Genomic DNA, 22,844 nt, shown 5'->3' with positions numbered 1-22,844 from the left:
GATTAGAACTAGAGATTAAAATATTATATTCAACCAAAAAAAGATTAAAATATTATAATTACCAGGTCCAAGATACATTCAAATATTTTAGCTTCGGGTTGGTGGAGAGAGATGTTTCTTTATGTTTGGTAGAAATTTATACATTTTTTGATGATCGTTATGGTAATGACATTATCGTGGAATCTCTCCAAGCATGTAAGCTACTTCCATCTCTTGTTTTGAGTATATAGTGACCAAAAACTGCATAACAGATAGCTGTGATCTCTCTTTCTATTTGTTCAAGTGGCGAAGCATCCAAGGCGGCATTTGCGTATTGGTTCGAGGGTGAGGTCGAGCTTCTTCATCTTCGCATGCAGTGCTTCTTTCCTGATAAGTTTCACTGCATTTTATAAAAACAAAATTTCAGCGTTATAAATGGTTGAGAGAGAGAGAGAGAGAGAGAGAGAGAGATAGAGGGAGAGATGATTACTTCATATTTAGGGAGGGAAGTGGTTGTGATGGTAGGAATGTCGGTGAGTTTCGTCCTTGGTTTTGCTGCTCCCAGTGAGACTGTTGCGCTAGAGCTTTCTCCTTTTCCTTCTCTTTCTCTTTAAGCTATTTTAAGATGAACATATAAATTTAGATTGAGATGACAGTGGAAATGAGTTGCAGATGTAGGGAAAAATGCGAACCGCATGCGTGCAAGTGTACAAATTTCACCTTCTTTGTCAGCATGTTATTTTGCTCCTGCAATGCTTTCTCCTGTAATAAAACACAACCTTTGTTAGATAATATGATATATTACACCTTTGTGGGATAATTGGTTTTTTTAAATCTTTTACCAGGATCATCCTTGTTACATTGCATCCAACCCTAATAATCAGTCCTTTGCAAGGAGTATAAAGAAACTTTTGAGCCGAATAGCTACAATTGACACATCTTCCAAGACTAGAGATATCTTTACTTCTCGAGGACTTACTAATCGCTCCATATGAATGCATCATGAGTGGGCAATGTTACTTCTATAAGTTTCTTTTCCAATTAAAATTGTTAACTTTGATCTTTGAGCAAGGTCTCACCTTTTTTTGAAGTTCTGAAATCGATTCATATACGAGTTGGTTCTGCATAGCAAAAAAGTTATCAAGTATTTAGCTAACTGTTGAATTTGTCTAATAATTTGGTGAGGAACAAGTTAAATAAACCTTTCTTGCTCGTATATGTTTAAGAGCAGTATCAAGCTGTTGCTCTAAATTCTGCAGTTCTTTTAGACTCAAGGATTGGAGGTCTTCACCAACATAATGTCTGCAAGCATCAATATAAATTTTGCATCATTCCCTGATCGTTTTTATCTGTGTTTAGATTTGACATATAGTTAGGTCAGTACCTTTGATTCCGTTGTAAAATCTCAATCTTAGCCTTAAGTTTGGTGTGTTCGAGAGACCAGCTTCCCTACACAGTTTTTAGGAAACAGTATGTCAATTTCATGATTTTCAATTACAGTTAAAAGCAGTTTCAGAATTAAATTTAGAAAATATTGAACTAATTTACCAGACTTTAGAAGTTTGACCTATATTCATTCATAACTTTTAATTTTTTTAAATGACTGGACCCATGGCATACCTGTGATTCAGGATCAGCTGCAAGAAGCTCTCGCTCTGCATAAGAATATCTTTCATATCGTTCAATTATCCTTTCCATGCTGTAATCCAAGTGAGTTCAACTTTAGTTCAAGGAACTAAGCCATGTTAAACACACACACACACAAACACAATTTGACAGATACCCTTTACAAGATTTGAAACCTAGAAGCAAAATTCAACCACCAAAACAGGGTCAAAGCTAGGGGCATGTGAAACTTAATCATACATCATCCAACATAGGGGTATTTTTGGCACCTGATTTACCATATATATATTCTTAGCTGTAGATTAGGAAAGCATTGAGAAATCTGATTACATGCATAATATAAAATGTAGCAGGCTAAAAAGTGCATTGATAAACAAAAACAAAATAGTAGCATGCCTGATAGAGCTGTATTTCATTGGATAAGAAATAGTGAATTTCCAGGGATCTTCCGTGGACTAAGACATAAAACTCCAACCACATTGAATCTTAGCTTGTGGGTTTTTCTCTGGTTTGCATTTTGTTTTTCTAATGGAAAATTACAATTGGACCAAAGAGAATGATGTTTTTTTCCCCTCACTTGGCATGGTCATTGTTCTGTCTTCAACCGCTACTAGTCATGCCTGTATTATGAACACTATAATTCTGGTAGAGTATAAAATACTGTAACTATCTTCTCTAATCACAGTCTTCCACCAGCAGGGAGTCCTGCTAACTCAACTAGAATTTTTCTTGGCTATGATGGATCCATATTTCAGAACTTTCCATTGTTGTCACTCCCACTTTGTTGTAGAGTTTGACATTTTTTATTGTATTTTGAATCTTTGGAGCTTGTAGAGTTTGACATTTTTTATTGTATTTTGAATCTTTGGAGCATTTTACAACATCTCAGTAACAATGCATCTTCCACCAACAATCTTGGATCTATCTTCTATTGTACGTTGAACTAGGGCAATGACTGCAGCTCCATCTCACGTATGCATCTGGTTTGGCTGACAGAATGGTTGTACCATGCTTTTATAAAGTAGAAGAGATCTGAAGAATACCATTTTGAAGGCTCTCAATCGTCACTTTGGAGACAACCGATAAAAATTGGAAGAAAATACATACAGAGGGTGGAAAACATAACTATAAATCTCTTACATAAACTACTTTTTCATGTATATGCTGAACGAGAAGGTATGCCAATCTTGGGTCCACATAAGTTTTACTTGGCAAGTGGTTATAATAGCCATCTTCTATAGATGTTTATACTGGATCCCTACTTAGTAGTTATTTGGCTATGTGCTGAACCAGAAAGATTATGATTCTAGAGATGCCTTTGATAAAGGCATTTTGCATAGCCACTACCCATGGACTACTGTTTCTAATTAAGGAATCGAAATCATCATCATCATCTGCATTTAACTCCCCAACATGTTTTCGATGTTGGTATTCGACTCAGGTTTTTCAGTTGTCTAAGAAAGGGCTTCTTCATATTTCTATGTGAATTTTGTGTTTATATTCAGAACAGATCATGTCCTAAGAACCTGGAGAAAAATGAAGATGGGATGCGAGGGGTTTGTGTAGCGCCTTGAAGCACTTCATTACAAAATAAGAAAAACAAGTATGAAGAAGAGAGAAAGCAAGATAAATGTGAAAGAGATGAGAAATAACAGAGAAAAAGAAAGAGGATACATAAATAATAGAGAGAACCTAACCCTAACCTAATAAAATAAAAACCCAAGATTTCAAGGCATATTTTTAGTACTCGGAATATTCTCTTATAGCTTTGTTCGTTCTGATTACAATATTTTGTTCTAACATGAGGCGAGATAAGAGGTCCTTTGGACTTCAGTGAGGGGACTGCCCACAAAAGTAACCGTTCGTGGAGTAAAAGAGATGGCTTAGCCGAGGATTGTTAACGGTCAGGTTCAGTACAGCTTTTGATAAACCAGAAGACCCACCTGAAAGCGATACAACCCAACCCGACTAAAATAAACAGAATTACCGAACCTGTCCAATCCTATATAAGGCCACAACTGATTCCAAATCTTCCTCTCTACCAAGTGAGAAATAAACCATGGTATAAAATATCGGTATCCGGTATCTTAGTAAGGTTGGATAAGGATACATTTTGAAAATGCATGAATAAGGTGGAAAGATAGGGACCCGCCAATTAGTTGGTACAAATATGTATGGAAGTTGGGTATCCCTCCTAAAACTTCAGTTTTCATTTGGAAATTTATGCATAATGCAATCCCAGTTGATGAGTCTATTACAAAAAGAGGCGTTTCACTTTGCTTCTAAGTGTGTTTGTTGTGGGAAACATAGCATTGAGACAATCAATCATCTATATGCGACTGGTGTGATGGCTAAAAAGGTATTGGCATACTTAAGATAATATCCCCTCTTTTTCCCACTCAACATGTGATAAATAGAGTGCACCAATGGTGGAGCCTTTGTGTTAAGGATTCTTAGACCCACAAACTCATTGGCATTACTCCTATCATTCTTTGGGTTCTGATGCTACTGTGTTAATTCAGGAAATTAAAAATTGGTTAGTTGATTTGAGCAATACAAGTAGTGTTCCATCTGCCCAAGACCATGATGTTTCCATCCTACACCTCTTCAACATATATGTGAAACCTTAAAACCGAGAAAAAGTCAGGTGGGTTTCATGGAAATTTCCAAATCAATATCACATCAAGCTGAATGTGGACGATGCTTCTCGTGGCAATCCAGGAAACAGTGGGGGTGGAGGTCTTGTAAGAGACTCGAGTGGCTCTTTACTCTTTACTTTCTTTAATTCTTACGGCATTAACACACCTATCCAGGTGGAATTTTTAGCTTTATATGATGGTTTGAAATTGTGTTTGGAGAAGGGAATTTTGGAAGTGGAGATTGGAAGTGATGATAAAGTTTGGAGAAGATCAACCATGGTCAATTATTTCTTAAGTTCAATATATGGCCTCTAACATGCAAGCTATATTTTGTCACCGTCTTAGAGAAGGCAGTAAATGTGCAGACTATCTTGTTAATATGGGGATTGATAAAAGCGGGTTTGGGATGTTTGAAGGCGGTTCCTGTCTTCCGGGAATGTTTTCTGGGTTGCTTATGGAGGATTACATGGGAATTCCTACTCTTCTTATTGGTTGATTCTCTGTTGTTTTATGTTTGTTTGTAATGTTTATTTCCTTGCTGGGTAGGGTTGAGTGTGCAAGGGACAGCTTTGTACTCTTTGTACGTTTTGAAAGTTCAGGTATTAAATTGTTGCTTTTTAAAGTTCGAGAACCAAAATGGCACTAGACCCAAAGTACAGGGTACTAATCTAAAATTTTCCCTTCATAAAATTTTAGGTGGTCACCCCGCCACCTGGAGTAAAGTTTGGGACTAAAAAACGGTGGAAAGATAGAGAAAATATGAATATATTAGGAAATCTCACATAAATCTCACAAATACATCCATCAATAACACCGAAGGTTCAAATGATTATCCACAAACTATATGCACATAATAAATACATGTTTTAATGGTTTATGCAAATAGATACATTACAATCAATAATATATGGAGTCTAAAATGTAGATATCAATCATACAATAACTTTATTAATAATATATCATACAACTCTTAAATTTTTAATCTACTAACATAAATTATTTTAGAGATAAAATAGATAATTTTTATAATTTTTATATTTTTCTTTTTTTTGGAAAAATGCAACAAATAATTTTTATATATAAATTTGCAATTGGAATCTCAAGATACATGCATCCATTGAAAATGAATGATTAAATAAAAATAAACTTACCTATTATTTGGTTATATAAGTTGGGAGTGAAGAAACAATCCCAATTGTGCCTCCGAGGTGGGGTACATATGTCAATGTCAAACTCCAGCATGCATGATCTATGTTTGCAAGCTGCAGCCACTGTTTTCAAAACCGGACCGGACCGGAAAAACTGGGAACCGGTCATCCATTTTCCTTCAAAACCGTTGATTTTAGTTAGCAAACCGCTGAACCAGCCGGTTAACCGTTCGCACTGTTTGAATGATTTTAACTATTTTTCAATTTTTTAAATTTTTTTTTATTTTTTTGTATCAGCCATTCAGGTCGAACGGTCAGACCATTCAAACCGATAATCGGACCCCTGACCAATTCGATCACCGGTTCGTTTTTAAAAACCATGATTGCAACTACAAGATGCCATATTTATTTATCTATGGTATTCTTAGCGCTGCAACCACTCTGTAGCCTTGGGGGAACAGGCCTACTAGTAGCTTGTTCAGGGTACTTCATGTCAGTCTTGGGTCTCATTGGCTCGATAAAAACTATTTATACCTTTGTTAACAATAGTAATTTTTTTCATAATCATCACGAATAACTTGTCGGTCATATACAAGCTCGCCCAAGGTCCTGTGTCACAGCTATTCATAGAACATCATGCCATGATTCTCTTCCATGAAGTTTTCTAACCTAAAGTTTTGTTTAAACTGCAAAATTTACTTAAGGTGGGTAAATGGTTATCTTGAATTTTATTTATTAACAAAAATTCTAACAAGGGAGAAGCTGCCTTGTCCCAAGAAAACGTCAACTATTAAAAAATCCCCCAACACCAAGAAAATAATTACAACTGTAAATAAGGAGGCTAACTCTAACCAACCTCAAAAAGATTCAATATTGTCACGAAGACTGGTATTCTGTAGAGAAGATAAGACCTCATGTTCTGTGGTAGTAAATTTTGATATAAGAATATGTGGCTACGATACCCATGTACAATGGTATCGCACGTCAGATACTTCAATTTTTTAACGAAAAACTTCGCATCCAATACACCTTGTCATATCTTAGTAACACAAGTACATAACATTCAGGATTCAAATGAATCTAATGTTTAGGCATAAGGTTTAGGCAATCCATTCACGGGTTTATTATTTTTCTTTTAATGTAAGAAGGATTTTCAGTTTATCAAATGAACGGTCAAGAAAAACAGGACATCTGGACATGCCAAAAAGGACATGTGTTGGCCCAAGGTGCTACACCCACATCTGCCCCAACTTTTGGGAAACCCATGATACCTAGATACAAGGTGCTGTATTGTGTCGCCTACTTCAACTTTTAGTGTAAATTCTGCACCCAAGGACGTGTCCAGTCATGTCCATGTTGTATCTAGGTAAATTTTCACTCTAGGCCTAATTTTTCACATGTATTTATCAAATGATTTAAAATCTCATGAATATCTTATACACTATGCATTTCTCCCCACATGCCAAACTGGGCCAAGATTACCAACTCAAATTCAGGCCAAGATCTTAGACAAGGAATGGCCCTAGTTTCTTCAGGTTGGCCTAGAACAATTACAACACAGGCTTGAGCAATAGGCTTAAGGTTTGGCTTGGTCTGGATCACTAACTCAAACAACTAAGGTTGCTTATGAAAAAGTCCGAATGATGGTTTCTTATTACCTATGAGCAGCCAAATTGGATGTTTGTCTACAGATTGATGAGATCAAATTGTTAAAGAGTTGATTCATGCTCTAGACTTTATCATAAGTCGATTAATTTTAGAGGTAAAATCTTGTCTCACAAGTCTCTATTACATGGTTCACTGAATTTACATAGGCTAAGAAAAGTTTTGCTAGCAAGTAGATATGTGGGATGACCTTGGCTATGGACAGCTTCAACATAAACTTGAATCGTTTTGGACCATGCCTTAGACTCAATTGTAAATAAATGCAGCATTGAACCTCAGCTAAAACATCCACCATATATCATCACCATCATCCAATTCTTATCTCAACTATATATGGGTCAGTTACATGAATCCTGTTTCACCATTCTGCTCTGTTTAATTCCATATCCATTGTAAAATCATGGGTGCTTAAATCATTTTTTACTACTTTGGTTCATGCCCTTTTGGTCTACCCTTAATCATTGTGCCCATTCAACTTGTAAGTTACAACAAATCACTTCTTATGGGTGTTGTCGATGATCTTTCATGCACATGATCAAACCAGCTTAGTCTATTTTTTCTCATTTTATCACCTTTTGGAGCTATTCTTAGTTTCCTTCTAATAACTTTATGTTCAATCTTACACCATGTAGTTTTCCCACTAATCTATCTCAACATATGCATTTATGCCCATTCATTTGTTGGACATGTTTTTTTTTTTTTTTGACTGCCTAACACTGCTCCAGGCAACATAAATGGCCTTGCAACTATTTTATAGGATTTTCTTAATCCAAGACTTATTCATCCATCACATAACACTGCAAACATACCCCTCCATTTGGCCCATCCAGCTATGGGTGACATCCTCCCCAATCTCTCCCTTGTTTTGATATCAAACCAAGGTACAAGAAAAAGGACACATTGACTGGTCTGTTGGTCTCCAATCCTAGCACTACCCTAATTTGCACTTAAATTATTATTATTATTATTATTAAATATACACAACATATATTCAATTTTGGTCTTGCTTATAAAAAGTCTAGATGAAAAAAAAAAAGAATTTAACCATAGGTTTCAAGAAAAAAAATGCACAAATAAGGCAAACAGTAGAAAAGTCCTGCTGTAAACATGGTGGGTAAGCAATGGGACTTATATTATATAAAGGACAGTAAACTTGTGAAAGAGTTAATTAAGGAATTTTTTTTGGCTAAGAATTAATTTAGGATCACAATAGCGTGTTTAGGAAAGAGAGTAGTGTGCCTTGGACAAGGAAAAATTGGAGCTTTAAAGGTAATAATGCAGCCAATTTGTAGGTCACGAAGTTAGTCTCTACTACTAGACACAATACCATTATGTGGTCTAATTCTCTTAACTTTCTTCAAGATCTCATATTGAAGATGTATATCAAACTCTATGATTAAAGCATTAACCTAAAGATTTCAAAGTCTTGAAGGTGTTTAGGTAGAGAGATAATTAATTAATTGGAGGTGCAACTTTTAGCAGCATAAGGTGCAATTTGAAATAACTGAGGTATAATAAGGAGAAGAGCAAGATGATTGATTGTGTTACCAACAAAAAAGAAGAGAAACAGAGAGAGAGAAAGGGGATAATAAACCTAAGGCACAACAAGATATAATTTCAAATGGGTGAATAGTTCCAAGCGGTCAGGCTATAAGTTGTTAACCAAGTCAAAAGTTTTTTTTTTTTTTTGCAAAAAATAAAAATAAAAAAGTGGTTTAGGGTGAAACAAACCAAGAAATTTAACCAGGTGACAGGTCAACCAGTCTAATTCTCCAATTCAACTAATAGTTCAAAACATTTATATAAAATACAAGTGGGTAGATTTGAGACTGGGCACCATATGAAAGGACATTGATTCATTGCAAAGCATATGCTTCTACAAAAAATCCTCTCAAGGAAAAATGAACATTCATTATAAATGATAGATCCTGTCCAATTCCTGCTTTAGCAAGATTGTGACCTGTGATTCAACTAAATTGCAATCCATCTCAACACCCCAAGGCATGACAGAAAAAGCAATATGATCTCAAGTGAGTCAATCTCCATGGTCCTAATCCAAATCCTTTGTTCCATCTATTCGTATTCAAATAATCTCCTTTAATGAGTCAACGTCATTGCAACCCCAAAGTCAATATGGTGGATACCTCAGCCATTGTAGTGTATACTTATCCAGCCAGTCCACTAGATGCCAATACTACCTCTTATTATCTATTGGTAATTTTGTACCAATCCTGGATGGGTTTAGGGAGGGCTTTGTAAATTCTATATATTACCTGCCTCCCTAGATCTCCCAACCCGTACCCATTCTAAAACCTGTAGCGGGTTGGATTTAGAATCCATTACATATAAACACTAAAAAAGTAAAATAACATAAACAAAAAGCAAAAATTTTCAATTATTTGATTAAGACATGTAAAAACACTTTTACTGATAAAAAAAGACATGTACATAAACTATAAATTATCCTTCATATAAAATTCAAAACATTATATTCAATATTTAATAAATAAAACTCATATCCTTTCCAACAATAAGCGAGTCAAGCAGGGTCGGGTTTAGCCTAATATTTATACGGGTTGTAGAATATCAAAACCCGTCCTTGCCCCAAAATCTGTCCTAGAAGCAAGAAAGCCCACCGCATCGGGGTGGGTAAGGGCGGATGCCCACTGGGTAGGGTTAGAAATTGCCATCCCTAATGGGCTTGGGTTACCAAGCAGTTACCATGAAACTTGAGTCCGAGTCAGTGTTAGGTGTAAGCTTTGAAACATGCTTTAGGGCGAGGCATTTAGATGCATGTTGGCACATACTATTTAGTATAGGTTCCGGTTCCTAAAACCTGGAACCAACCTCTACAGGATAAGTTCTTGCCTTCTAGGTTCTGCCTTGGAACCAAATCAAATATACCCATGCTCACCCCTAAACGCAGATGCATTTCAACCCAAAAGTATATAATGTTTGTTAAATTAGTGTAACTCATTAATCAAATCAAACCGCTACCAATTCAGATCTTTCTCCTAAAACCCATCTCTTTAAATTTCCTGAACGATTCATGCTTGATGGACTTCAAATATAAATTTGCAGAACCAAAACCATGACTTAAAAACTAAATTTTAATAATTTTCTTCTTTTCTTTTTTTTTGCTTTGGGTTTTAACCTTCAAATAAAGATGCTCTTTGGCATCTGAAGACTATTATTTAGATCATAAGTGAAGTCATCTAAAACCTTGCATTATGGGGTGTTTTAGATGAAAACCTAGGCTTGATCAATTGGGATTGGAGAGAAGAAGGAAGGAAAAAAGAAAGAAACAAAAAAAGTATGTCCTTTGAATGAAAAAAAGGATAAGACAACTACACCACTCTAGAAATAATATGCATGAATACTTGTAAAGTATTACAAATTGATCCACATCTCAACAATTTCCGACCCAAAACCCTATAACATAAAAATCTTAATATCATTTTCATTACTTATTTTGATAAACAAGAAAAAGTAATGAAATAGTTGTATGTTAGTTATGGAATATTAAGCGAAAATATGTAACTGGCAATCATAGAAGGCAAGTAATATTCGGCATTATTAGAAGAAAAGAAGCTAAACCAAAGTTTGAAGTATTTGTATTATGGAATTCTAGCCAGCCTCGATACGAAAATAAATACAATGACGACATTCATTTAACAAGCTCAAGACAATATTTTGCCTTGAGCCTCTCGAAATGATAGACAAATCTCAATGCGAAATACTGCGTGAAAACCAGTAAAATTCTATTTAATGTAACAAACTAGACCTGCGGATCATCAGCTAGGATGCTGCGCATGGATGATATGATACCTGGAGCAAAAGCTCGATCCTTGCAGGTATCTTTATTATGAGTGCATGACCAAATTAATTAATGTTCTTTACGGGCAAAAAAAATACACAAGTGTAGTTTTTGTAGGGAAAGGAGAAAATCCATCTACCCAATAAACTTGGACTAAAATACGGAATGAGGTGAGCAAGAGCAGTTCATTACGTAGATATGCTATACACATATAAATGGTAGTCAAAAAGAAATACAACTTTTTGGGCAAAAGTTTATATGTACTGAATGACAGGCACCGAAATCTGTTTTTTACCGTCATCAAGATTTCACATTGTTAACAATTACTGCATTTCATTTATAGGTGAATAAAATTGAAACCGCCAAAATTTGGGATAAGAAAGTTTCAACGGGAACTCCAAGAAGGTTCTTTTGAAAATTTGGCGTACCATGAACCGAAATGTCAAATAAATATATGTATAATGCAGACAAAAATAAATAAATATGTGTACATGATATATTTTCATTTTAATTATTTAATATGGATAGTAAGACAAGAATTAAGTTATGTTAAGGTGCATTTAGAAATGTGTTGCTCAGGTCAAACCGAACATCTGCTGCAGTGGTAGTCTGTCAAAAGGAGCTTGCACAGCAGTTTATAATTCATCTCCCTCCTAAGGTGGGAATAGCAGCATCATCATCTATCTTCTTTTCTCCCCAAAACATATAAAAATTGTGGATAACATTGGTGTATAGTAGTAATTGTTTAAACAAATCAAAATCAGCAATGTCATACATACATAATAAGGTATCATGGGTCTGAGATAATACATCTAACCAAAACAAGATCTGGTTCATCAAATGACATGTTCAAATCTACCAACTTACATTCAAGCTACAACGAAGTCCTAGAACAAAGTATAAATGAAATCTGAAAGAACACTGATTGGGCAATTTTTCAAGTTTCAAATGCTAAAGAAAACAAATAAGATGATTAAAATTATTAACTACAAAATAAAAACCAATCACCAAATAAATACTCGTTTAAGTATTTGGCAAAGAAATATAATAAAAGAATTAAATAAACCAAAAACTGAAACGTAAAGTATTTTAGTATTTTACTATATTTGGGTCAGTCTAGTCCTCTCAATCTCAGCTTCCAAGTCTTCCATCAGTCCATCTCGTATGGACTTCGAGAGAAAAGACTTCACTTGCCAGGGAAAAAAGTAGTACGTAGAAATCTTAAAAGGATCTCACCGTACTATCACGTGGCAAATTTCCAGACGCTGATGCTCTACTGGATGCACAGCCGTTCACCACGTATGTACTTCTAACGTACACACTTTGTCTTCCTCTCTTAACCTGCGCACTCCCTTTTTTTCTAGTTTCCTAATTTTTGCGTTTGATTTCTTCTGTATCATTAGTATGTATCTGTTTTGTTTACTTGCAGGAAGAGAACAAGGCACAATTGCACAGGGGAGAGCAAATCTTTTCCTTCTATGAGTTTAAGGTCAGAAAGTTGCACCTACAACTATAGGTAAGGATAAAACACAAAAACCCGCATGAGTTGAAGGCTCAGTCAGAGATGATCGACTGTATCTTCCTACCAGTCTCCGGCCTGGATCGGAGTCCGAGATTTCGGTTCACAAGTGAATAAAAGGAAAAAAAAAAGAAACAAATAAAAGGCTTTTTTGCATGAAATTTCTGGTATGATACATATACACATATCTTGCAAATGCAACTAGGTCTTAAAGAATAGAGAATTCCTATCAGTCTTCACTATGGTTTGACGAATCAGAGATTTGTGTATAAATAAACCAAAATTTTGTATATTAATAGTTTACTTGGACAGTTTCGGCGTCGGCGAGCAAGCTCTAATTTTTTTTATGGATTTTGGCAAGCTCTAATTGAAAAATAAAAAATAAGTTTACTTGTATATTCTTCTCGGAATATAAATATAAAGAAGGCACCATTCGTGATCTTTCTTCTCTCTTCCGAATTTTTCTTTTCATTCACAGACCGTATATATTCGACTATATCTAAGTTACGAATCGATCTTCTCATACCAGTGAGCAAAACACAAAGAGTTGATGGCTTCCCGAGAAATGCAAACCGTGAACAACGTAATAATTAAAATAAAAGGGAAGAGATGCAGAAGCAGCGGATAAATAGTTCCAGAAAGCTCAAGTAAGAGATTGTACCTGGAATTGGTGGCATACTCAAAGAGCTTTCCCTTGGTGGAGAAGACGATCACAGCGACCTCAGCATCGCAGAGAACGGAGATCTCATGAGCTTTCTTCAGCAATCCGTTCCTCCGCTTGGAGAACGTCACCTGGCGGTTGATCTTGTTCTCGATCCGCTTCAGCTGAACCCTACCTCTCCCCATTTATCTTTTAAATCCTTGCTTTCCTCCTACAGAAATCTCAGAAGCTATCTAGAGCGATGGTGACTGACAAAGATGAAGTAAAAGAAAAAGGAAAATCTTAAATTTGTTCTTCTGTTCGAAGATCAACTCTGAAAGCAGAAGAGATGGAGTGAGAAAGGGAGGAGGAGGTGATAGGCTGATAGGAGTATTTCAGAGAGTATTTTCCCCTCTTTCTTTCTGTATTAGAACGAGTAAATTTGGAAGTGTATGAAGAGAGAGGTGGGAGACAAAAGCTTGGACAGTGAGGGAAGGGAATATATATAGAAGGGACGAAAACCGCCTAGAAGGACGAAAGCGGTTCAGACGAGAGCGTGGGATTGGAATGCGAAAACCGGGGTGGTATCCGTAGTTGCGTTGTCAAAATGGGATTCGTTAAGCGACTGCCCAGTCGTTATTGTCTCGTTCGAGAGCCACAGGTTTTAGACAGTCCGTACGTGAGATTGTCATCGGTGTACGGACGAGCTGTGAGGTGAGAGAGAGGTGAGGGAGAGCTGAGAGTGGGATTGTTTTTGTTTGTTCCGCTGACGGCGCCCTCTCTCCTAATTTATGTAAAGTAATGAGCAAAACTCCCGCAAGACTAGTGGAACTGCAACTGCAACCTGTTGCAGGTTTCCCTCCATCGTTTTCCCATTGACACCAGAGTTCCCGCTAATTTGCAATTCTGCCACTCTCTCTATAATAAATTAACCCTCATATTTTCTTCTTTTCATTTGTTTGCCTTTTATCACATTGATAACATGTGTAGTGTGTGCAAATAAGTATTAATAGATATATGATATTTAGATTTAAGTTTTATGACCTATACAAAAAATTAATTTATAATATCTTAGGCTATGTTTGGTTTGAAGGCAAAGCTAGTGAAAGAGAGAGAAAGGTAGGGAAATTTATATAAGATTTATAAAGGTTTTTCTATCTTTTCCTTCTTTTCCATACTTTTTCTTTCAAATCAAACACAACCTTAAAAAATCCCAATTCCATTGCAAGTAATAATAACGAAATACTATAAGCAAAACATTGGGATAATAGATAGTTCTTTTTTAAGTGGGATATATAATAGATAATAGAGATATGAATATGGTATATTAATTACAAGAAGTCTCGGAATATATATATATATATATGGAACTTGAGTTTATATGTATGATCTTATATGAGAGATTGCGAATTAGCTAGGTTTGTTCTGTTATAATCCCATTATCAGGCTTAGGATTTAATAAACAATTCAAGGTGGACTTAGTGATATTGGTTCATATGGATACACAACATTGTTTTGATTTGATGGAGCGTGCATGTTTGTTTGGCTCATATGTTTGTATGTTTGTATGTTTGGAAGAGCTGTGCTGCATGACTGTTAGGGCTATTTTATCAGTCACTGTTACATAGTATATGCCCTTAGCTCCAATCAGAATGATGTACATTATGACATTTAATGTAAATGAATAAAGTACAAATTTGATTCATGTTATTATGGTGTGTTTCTGTATAATACCCTTAAACTGAACACATATGAGACTCGTGTTAGTTTAGAATTTTCACAGCCGTTGGATAGATATGGGGAGATATATCCTAGCAAGGCTGACACTGATGTGCCACCAAGTTAGTTGGGGTGGCTTATCTCAACTGTCAGTGTGGGACCCGAGTTACATGCAGTGTGGGTTATCTTGAAACCCTGAATTGGACCAGAATTCCAATATTGCCCTGGACCTTAGAGATAGATGGGAAAAACTAGAATGTTACACCTGACCCCTAGACTCGATTATGATATTGCACTAAGTGTTGGATTGGGCTGTATTTGATATGCCAATCAGTGAGATCCTTAGAGGGGGTCAAAACCTAAGTATGTTGGGACAGTCCGAGAATTCATCTGAGTGGGTAATCATAGTGGCAGAATCAGCCCCTTTGTCAAACAAAGTGAATGATCGGGGATGCACTTTCTCTGATGGAAACCTAAACTGCCGGCAGTTGATTTCAACCTTTGAAATTTGTTTTGCAAAACATATTTATATAGAGATACACACACACAGATATATATATATATATATATTATGGTTTCAAAATGTTTGCAAAATGTTTTAATTCTCGGGATCCATGTGAGTAGAGAGTGCAACACTGTACCTTGCAACCGAGGGAGAAGTCCTCTCTTGTCGGGCAGTGTTTGATCATTATGGGCTGAAAGGTTAAGTGTAAGACCATTGAGGGTAATACCTGATGGGCTAATCTTGCATTTGCCCACAGTCCTTGGGTTTTTATAAGGTGGCTTGACCTAAGGACCATTTAGTATAAATGTTGGGCCCATTAAGAGCCCATGGTGATGGACTTAGGGGTTCACTGTCTCCTACAGTAAATTCGGACAGGCCTTGTAATAGAGGCTGGGCTGAACCCGTGTGACTGATGTGTAGATCAATGTTTGGGTCCCACGCCATACAAGGATATCCAACTAGGCAGCAGTTTGGAGGGTAAGTGAGCAGATAGACTTAATGGGCCAAAAGCTCAATTCGAACTGGCTTAATGAGATTAATTAAAAGGGGCGGTTCTGGGATTTAGATCAGCAGATAGGATAAGGGATTGTCCCTTCCACTCAAAGAACCCAGATCTAAATAAAGATTTGGATCAGAAAATTTCTAATTAGATTAGGAGGGTTGATCTTTATCTGTAGATAAGATAAGGGATTATCCTTATCTCTTAAAGAGAGTCCAGATCCAAATACAAGATTTGGATTAGGAAACTCCTAATGGGATTATGAGAACTTCTCTTTAAGGCTATAAATAGGAGAATAGGGTGAACCCTTAGTACACATCAAAAATCATTTGACTAACTGTTGAATTCCAGAGAGAGACAACATAGTTTGACTACACTATCTCCTTCTCTCCTGCTCTTGCCGCCATACCAATTCGATCTCCACCTGTGGGAGCAATCAAGAAGAATTCTTGATATTACCTTTAGGCAGAAAAGGTGATCTGAAGTCATGCTCACTAGCCCTCCATCAGATTTTTGCTGAAGAATTTGGTTATTGCTGAAGAACCATCCTGCTGATTCTGCTTCATCCTGCACCGTGTGAATTTCGATGGAAGCAGTCTTTAGATATTTCCTTGGGTGTGAACACCTTCATTGGAGGTTATTACTACTTCGTATCAGGTATATCCCTCCACTCCCTTTTGGTTTTAGATCTGGTCTGGTTTAGGTTCAAGATTGATCATTGAAAATGCAGTTTTCTAAAATAGGGAATGTGATTCCCACATGGGAAAAAGATAAACTTTTGAAAATTTGCCCAACCTACTTGTAGGGATCGACCATCTATATGATGGATCTCTCATCCCTTTAACATCATAACCGACGATTTGAGATAATAAAGTACAATTACTTATGAATTAAAAAAAGAAACAAATTAATTTATTTTTGTAGCAACTTAACTTTACAATAAATTTATGTGAAAAAGATTTTTCTACAACATTTTGAAAATGATTTGAGTTATTAATACAAATTGTCATTTCTATTTAAAACTTAAAATTTGATGGTTTTTACACACGTACAACTTTCTAATTGAAATTGAAATGATAGTGGCAATGCATGCTTAATACAAATTTGTATTCATCAACCAAAAATGCAATGACAACATAAAGTCAACATGCTAAACACCCCCTAAGTAACACTAGAATCAAAGTGAAGCACAATGGTGTTTTCATAAAAAAGAAATTAAGAAGATTGAATGTCATCACTAAGGTGGTGTAAGCCAATGTGGTCATATTCTTGACGGAGTTTTCTCAAGAAAATGATCCCCATATAATTAACACATTTTAATATTTTCAGTTTGGAAAGAGTAATAAAACCCGTTCTTATTTGTTATCTTTTTTTTTTTAATTATTTGAGTGGTTTGACATGATTATGTCAAGAAAGATTAAGCAAGTAGAGGGCGGGAGGGTTTCTCTCTACATGAGGGTCTCTCTCTCGACGAGAGGGTTTCTCTTTCACATCTATGGATGTGAGTTTTTCTTTCTCACACTTTGCGTGAGGGTTTCTCTCTCACATCTATGGATGTGAGTTTTCATTTATTTCTCTTCATATCGGTGTTTGTTGGAGAGGTTCTTTGGACAGATTTGAGAGACAGACACGGTTTTGATCCAGTCTTATGGAATAGACTTGTGATCTTTGGTTCTATTCATTTTCCCTCTTATATTTTTCTTATTTCTGTTGGGCCTTAGTCGAATTTGTGTGTGGTGTGCCTTCGGGGTCTGCCATGGGTATCCATTTGTTTTGTAACGATGCTATCGTTCCTGCAAAGCCTTTTTCCAGCGATCTTCGAGCTCTCCTCGGTGACGTTTCATGCTCCAACTGTTCCGGTTTCTATAATGACATGGATGGGTGGTTTTTTTGCACTTTTTACCTCCCAACAGTTACAAGTTACAAATTCTTTTGTGCACTTTTGGCTTTTTATGGGGCCCATTCCTTGAATATTTGTAACAAGAGGCGATCTTGGGCCTCTCTCGCTTTCACATTTTCAATATTGCCATGGATTAGATGCCATGGTACCTGTTTTCTCTATACCCCTTGAAGGTTTTGCGTAATTGATCCGGATTCATTTAGTAGGGAAATACATTTGCTGATTTCATCTCTATTGGAGGCATTTAGCCGACCTTTTTATTATTTCTTAAATTTGTGTCGATTAAAGAAATTTCTCAAATCGTTTTTCTCCGGATGATCGTGGTTAATGAAAGCGGACTTCCCAGATATGGCAACTTGTTTCTAGTTTCCATTTTTTTTTTTTTTTCTAACTTCTGGAATAAGGGGGAGAGAGTACTCCGTTCCCACCTCAATTTCTAAAATTCCAAATGAAAGCATTGATTGCAGTACAGATTATTTCATCATTTTGTGGAAGAAATTTATTGCAAGCAATGACCACAATGATGAATATGCCCTGGGTCGTAGAAGATTTATGGGTCAACACTACTACAACTTCCCTAAGAAATGGAAGGTGGAAATTAAAATAGTAGTAATTGAAGCAACTGTATCTCTCTCTCTCTGTTCAATCACATTGTAGTACCAAATGACCTTAATATGAGTAACATGAGATCTGATGAGTCTAAACAAGGGGGTCCCCTTTATGGCCTAGAGTTTATGTGGAACCAAAAAATGGGATAAACTAAATAATAAGAATCAGAATGAGTCTTATCAATAAAAGATGGAAAAAATGCAAAAAATAAAATAAAATCAGTATGAAGATTGATTATTCTGTAGCGACCCAATGACATATTTTGATGATATCTTGTGCCAGCTTGAGGCCAGATCCATCCACTCTTTTGGCCAATAATTAGCAGTCTCATTCGTACAAATTAAATATTCGGTATGATCCTCAATGAGAACATACTTCTTTGTAACAACGCATGTCAAGCATATTGTACACTCATTATACATCCACAAGTACATAGCTTATATACATGCAATTTGGAAATAAATGCTTGGATTCTTGGTTACAGACAATTATCACACATGGGGCTGATGGTTGTAGCTATAATCACATCCACATATTTTTGAAGTATTTCTTCAATCCACCGGGTTCAATGCTAATAATTTAATAATAAATATAATACTAAACAGATTGAAATGACAAAACAGGATTCATATGTGGCTGTAATAATCCATACTAGCAGGGAAGCCCCTGCTTCGTAGGGGCAATATTTAAAAATGCAGATATAATTTTTTATGCTTATTTGGAGATATAATAATAAATTAGGTTATATTTTTTAAAATAAAATAACTAAAACTATATTATTATGAATAATAAACAACCACATAGAATTAGTCTTGAACCGGTTATTTAATTGGGATCAAATTATAGACCTCATTATATTGAAAATAATAGTCAAAATAATATTAATGTATTTTTATGTTAATAAACTAAACATTTTTAACTAATATTATTTTATTTATTATTTATCAAATTTACTATTTCAAACATGAAACATAATAAAAAATACAATAAAGATAAAAAATTATATATTTCATAAAATGTTTGGTTTCGAACCTGAATCAATTCTGGACAAGTAAGGATGATAATCAATCCAATACTTAATCAAGACAAAATCATCGAACCAAAACCGTTATAATTATGTTTAGTCAATTTAGCTCCATCATGATAGACCTAGCCCATTGGTTCAACCCTAGTTTTTCATAAATAAATTAAATAAATAAATAAATAAAAGTCTATTGGGATGTGACTGGTATAGGTTATCTCGAACCAAACCTGACCAGTTGACAACACTAAATTTTGGGCTCAAGGGGAGAGAATAATTTGTTAGTAAATTATTTCTAAATAAATAAATAATTTAGTAAATAAATAAATGAATAAATAAAAGTTGAGATAAGGAATATTTCTAAATAAATAAATGTTTATTGAAATCTATCTCTTAATGTCACATCTCTTTTATTCAACCGATTAATTTTATTAAAATAAGTAATTTATTTAATTTTATTAAATAAATAAGTGTTCAGATAATAATAGTAAAATACATAAATGAATAAATAAAAGTTGAGAGAGAAAGAGAGAGAGCTGAGAAAGAAGAGGAATGACATTTTATTTATAGGATGTCATAATTGTAAATAATTGTACGTGGCACTACTTTAATTTTTGAATGCCATTGAGTCAATTATATAAGGAGATTTATCTTATATGTCACATTGTTGTAATTTTTGAATATTATAAAGGCAATTATATAGGGAGATTTGTCTTATATGTGGCATTTTTGTAATTTTTCAGACAAAGAGAGGTGGAAGAAAAGAGAGAATGAAAAAGATAAGGGAGAGAGAGAGAGAGACATGTGTCAATAATTTAGAGAACAAAAAACATATAAGTGTCAACTTCACAATGCCGTTGTACACCCTCTCAATGCTTTAAGTATTCTACTAGATAAGGGCAACTTTTTGCCCAGAACATCGATAAAAGATAATATTTTTATAAAATAACCAAAAGAAGTTAATTTTTTTTTGAAAAATATCAAGGAAGGGCAATGACACCGTTCATTGTCTTCCTCTTCCTCTACCTCTGTGATTGTTACCCTGCCAGGTGCGGAGCAAGTACGTGATAAACCGATGACAAGCCAGGATGTGACGACGAAGCTAGTGGGATACAAGAGAACGGTGATGGAGGCTGGAATTCCCTCAAATTTTACTTACCTGGGATAAAGCTTTAGTGATCTGAGCATTGGTGATGATTCATCTTCAGCTTTCAATGACTATAATAGTGATCGATCGGGTGAATTCCCGACCACCTCCGCGCATAGCCGTTGTCTTCTGGTGGCTTGCACTTCTGAGAATTCTGATGATCTGATTCGTCAACTTGTCTCCGATCTCGAATCGGACTCGCTAGACTTGCAGAGGCAGGCGGCCATGGAGCTTGACTCCTCGCCAAGAACAAGCAGGAAAACCGCCTCAAGATTGCTCGTGCTGGAGCTGTAAGTCCTCTTATCTCTCTTATCTCCTCTTCCGATGCTCAGCTTCAAGAGAACGATGTCACCGCGATTTTGAACCTCTCCTTATGCGACGAAAACAAGGACCTAATTACCTCCTTGGGAGCAATTAAGTCCCTAGTGAGAGCTCTCAAGACTAGAACAACAACCGCGAAGGAGAACGCCGCTTGTGCCCTACTCTGCCTCTCACATATCGAGGAGAACAAGATTGTAATTGGACGGTCCGGTGTCATCCCTCTTCTAGTATACCTATTGGAGAACGGAAGTTCTCATAGGAAAAAGGATGCATTAATGTCTCTTTATTTGTTGTGTTCGGTGAAGGAGAACAAAGTTAGAGCTATTCAAGTAGGGATCATGAAACCGCTTGTTGAATTAATGGCGGGTCTCGAGTTCAGTATGGTAGATAAAGCAGCTTTTGTGTTGAGTATCCTGGTTTCTATACCAGATGCGAAAACCGCTTTGGTTGATGAAGGCAGCATCCCCGTACTGGTAGAGATCGTGGAGGTAGGGACACAGAGACAGAAAGAAATCGCGACGGTTGTTCTTTTGCAGATCTGCGAGGATAACTTGGTTTACCGAACCATGGTAAGCCACGAAGGGGCAATACCACCGTTAGTGGCTTTGTCTCAGTCCGGCATGACTCACGCCAAACAGAAGGTTGGTGAAACAATTATTTCATCCGTTTCTGGTTTACTGTTACTGATTTCCAGTTTTTCGTTCTCTTTTTTGTTTAGGTTTCTAACAGATAAAGGCAACTTTTTGCCCTGAATAAAATGGATTCACTGATGCTTCAAATCCAGTGTATTCGGATGAATACAGACACAGAGGAAGACGATGAACACTTTCATTGCCCTTCTTTGATATTTTTCAAAAAAAAATCTTATTTTTGTTATTTTATAAAAATATTATATTTTATTGATATTCAGGGCAAAAAGTTGCCCTTATCTGCTAGAAATCCTTGTTTTTATTTTTTCAATAATTGTTTAAGAATATTTCTTTCACCAAATGTAATAGATATATGAATCCAAATGGGGTGCAACGTTAAATCAATATTTCAACCGATCACATTAATTATGTCACATAATCTACTTACTTTTTATTAGTTTACATTTTAACAAGGTGTACCATCAAGATTTTAATAATGTTAAGAAATGACAATAATAATGTCTCACATCACTAGTTCATGTTTATTTTTTAAAATGCACATAATTTTTTCCTAGATATATTGAAATATGTGTAGTAATGGTACTGAAGAAAATCAGCATCCCTATATTATTCACTTGGGCTATGTTTGGTTTGAAGGAAAAGGTAAGAAAACCTTTACAAACCTTGTATAGATTTCCCTACGTTTCCCTATTTTTTTCTTAAAACCAAACACATCCTTGGTGATGGGGATGTTTGGAACCGTGGTCGTTTTTTAAAAAAATGGTGCCACATTGGATCCACATAGGCGTTTCAACAAGCGCCCATGTATCTCATTGTTTGGTTCAGCCGATTATTAAAAAAGCGAGTATGCCTCAAAAACCGGGACCCCACCGATGCATGAAACGCCAAATTTGGCATTTTATGCATCGGTGAACTGTTTCACTCAATGGTTGACTGATGTATATCCTATGTGGTGTTTACTTGCCGGCACATACATGAAAAATGGTGATGAAAATCACCTTACCAAACAGTATAGTGTTGCTCACTGCCTACATGGCAGAAGTATTTTTTTATTTTATTTTTTTTATAAAAAATGGGTCTTAGAAGCATGAACATTTTTTCTTAAAAATCGGTCCCAAAAAACTCCCACACTTCTAAACACCATGTTATTAGCTAAGACGCTCTATAAGATTTATTAGATTATGTACTTTGTTTTTAAGAAGGCTGATTTTGGAAACCCCTGAAAGACGCAATTTTGTGATTGGGGGGTATTCACTAGAGATGGGAGCCACCGGTAAGATAAGGCATGGCCAATATTTGTTATAGAATAGGTTCCAGATTTAGGAAGGTTGAAACATAAAGTCGGAATTTAAAATTCACTTTTTTTTCTCATTTCATTGCAATAGAAGAAGGAAATGTGTCCTTTTCCTGATTCTTGTGTGGATGGCCATGTGGGTGTCA

General features: G+C 35.7%; 1 protein-coding gene and 1 pseudogene across 2 annotated transcripts; one reads left to right on the top strand and one right to left on the bottom strand.

The window, feature by feature from the left end:
• Positions 1–13,506, bottom strand: AP1 (K-box region and MADS-box transcription factor family protein). Of its 2 annotated transcripts, none has more exons than XM_010259655.2 (8): positions 13,055–13,506; positions 1,600–1,678; positions 1,364–1,428; positions 1,182–1,281; positions 1,059–1,100; positions 700–741; positions 470–594; positions 1–379 (listed from the first exon to the last, which is right to left on the bottom strand). In XM_010259655.2, exons 1-8 carry the CDS (start codon positions 13,237–13,239, stop codon positions 271–273), a joined length of 747 nt encoding a protein of 248 aa, XP_010257957.1. In that variant the 5' UTR covers positions 13,240–13,506; the 3' UTR covers positions 1–270. The 2 variants fall into 2 exon arrangements, with proteins under 2 accessions (XP_010257957.1, XP_088760434.1); XM_088904308.1 differs by lacking the exon at positions 13,055–13,506 and adding an exon at positions 5,396–5,441.
• A 6,855-nt stretch (positions 13,507–20,361) lies between these two features.
• On the top strand, positions 20,362–21,506 carry LOC104598167 (uncharacterized; annotated as a pseudogene).
• Positions 21,507–22,844: the final 1,338 nt, after the last annotated feature.

Source organism: Nelumbo nucifera, chromosome 4 (assembly GCF_055504915.1).
Source record: "Nelumbo nucifera cultivar China Antique chromosome 4, China Antique-T2T, whole genome shotgun sequence".
NCBI lineage: Eukaryota > Viridiplantae > Streptophyta > Magnoliopsida > Proteales > Nelumbonaceae > Nelumbo > Nelumbo nucifera.
The sequence above is the reverse complement of the archived record's forward strand: the minus strand, read 5'-3'. Positions and strand labels throughout refer to the sequence as shown.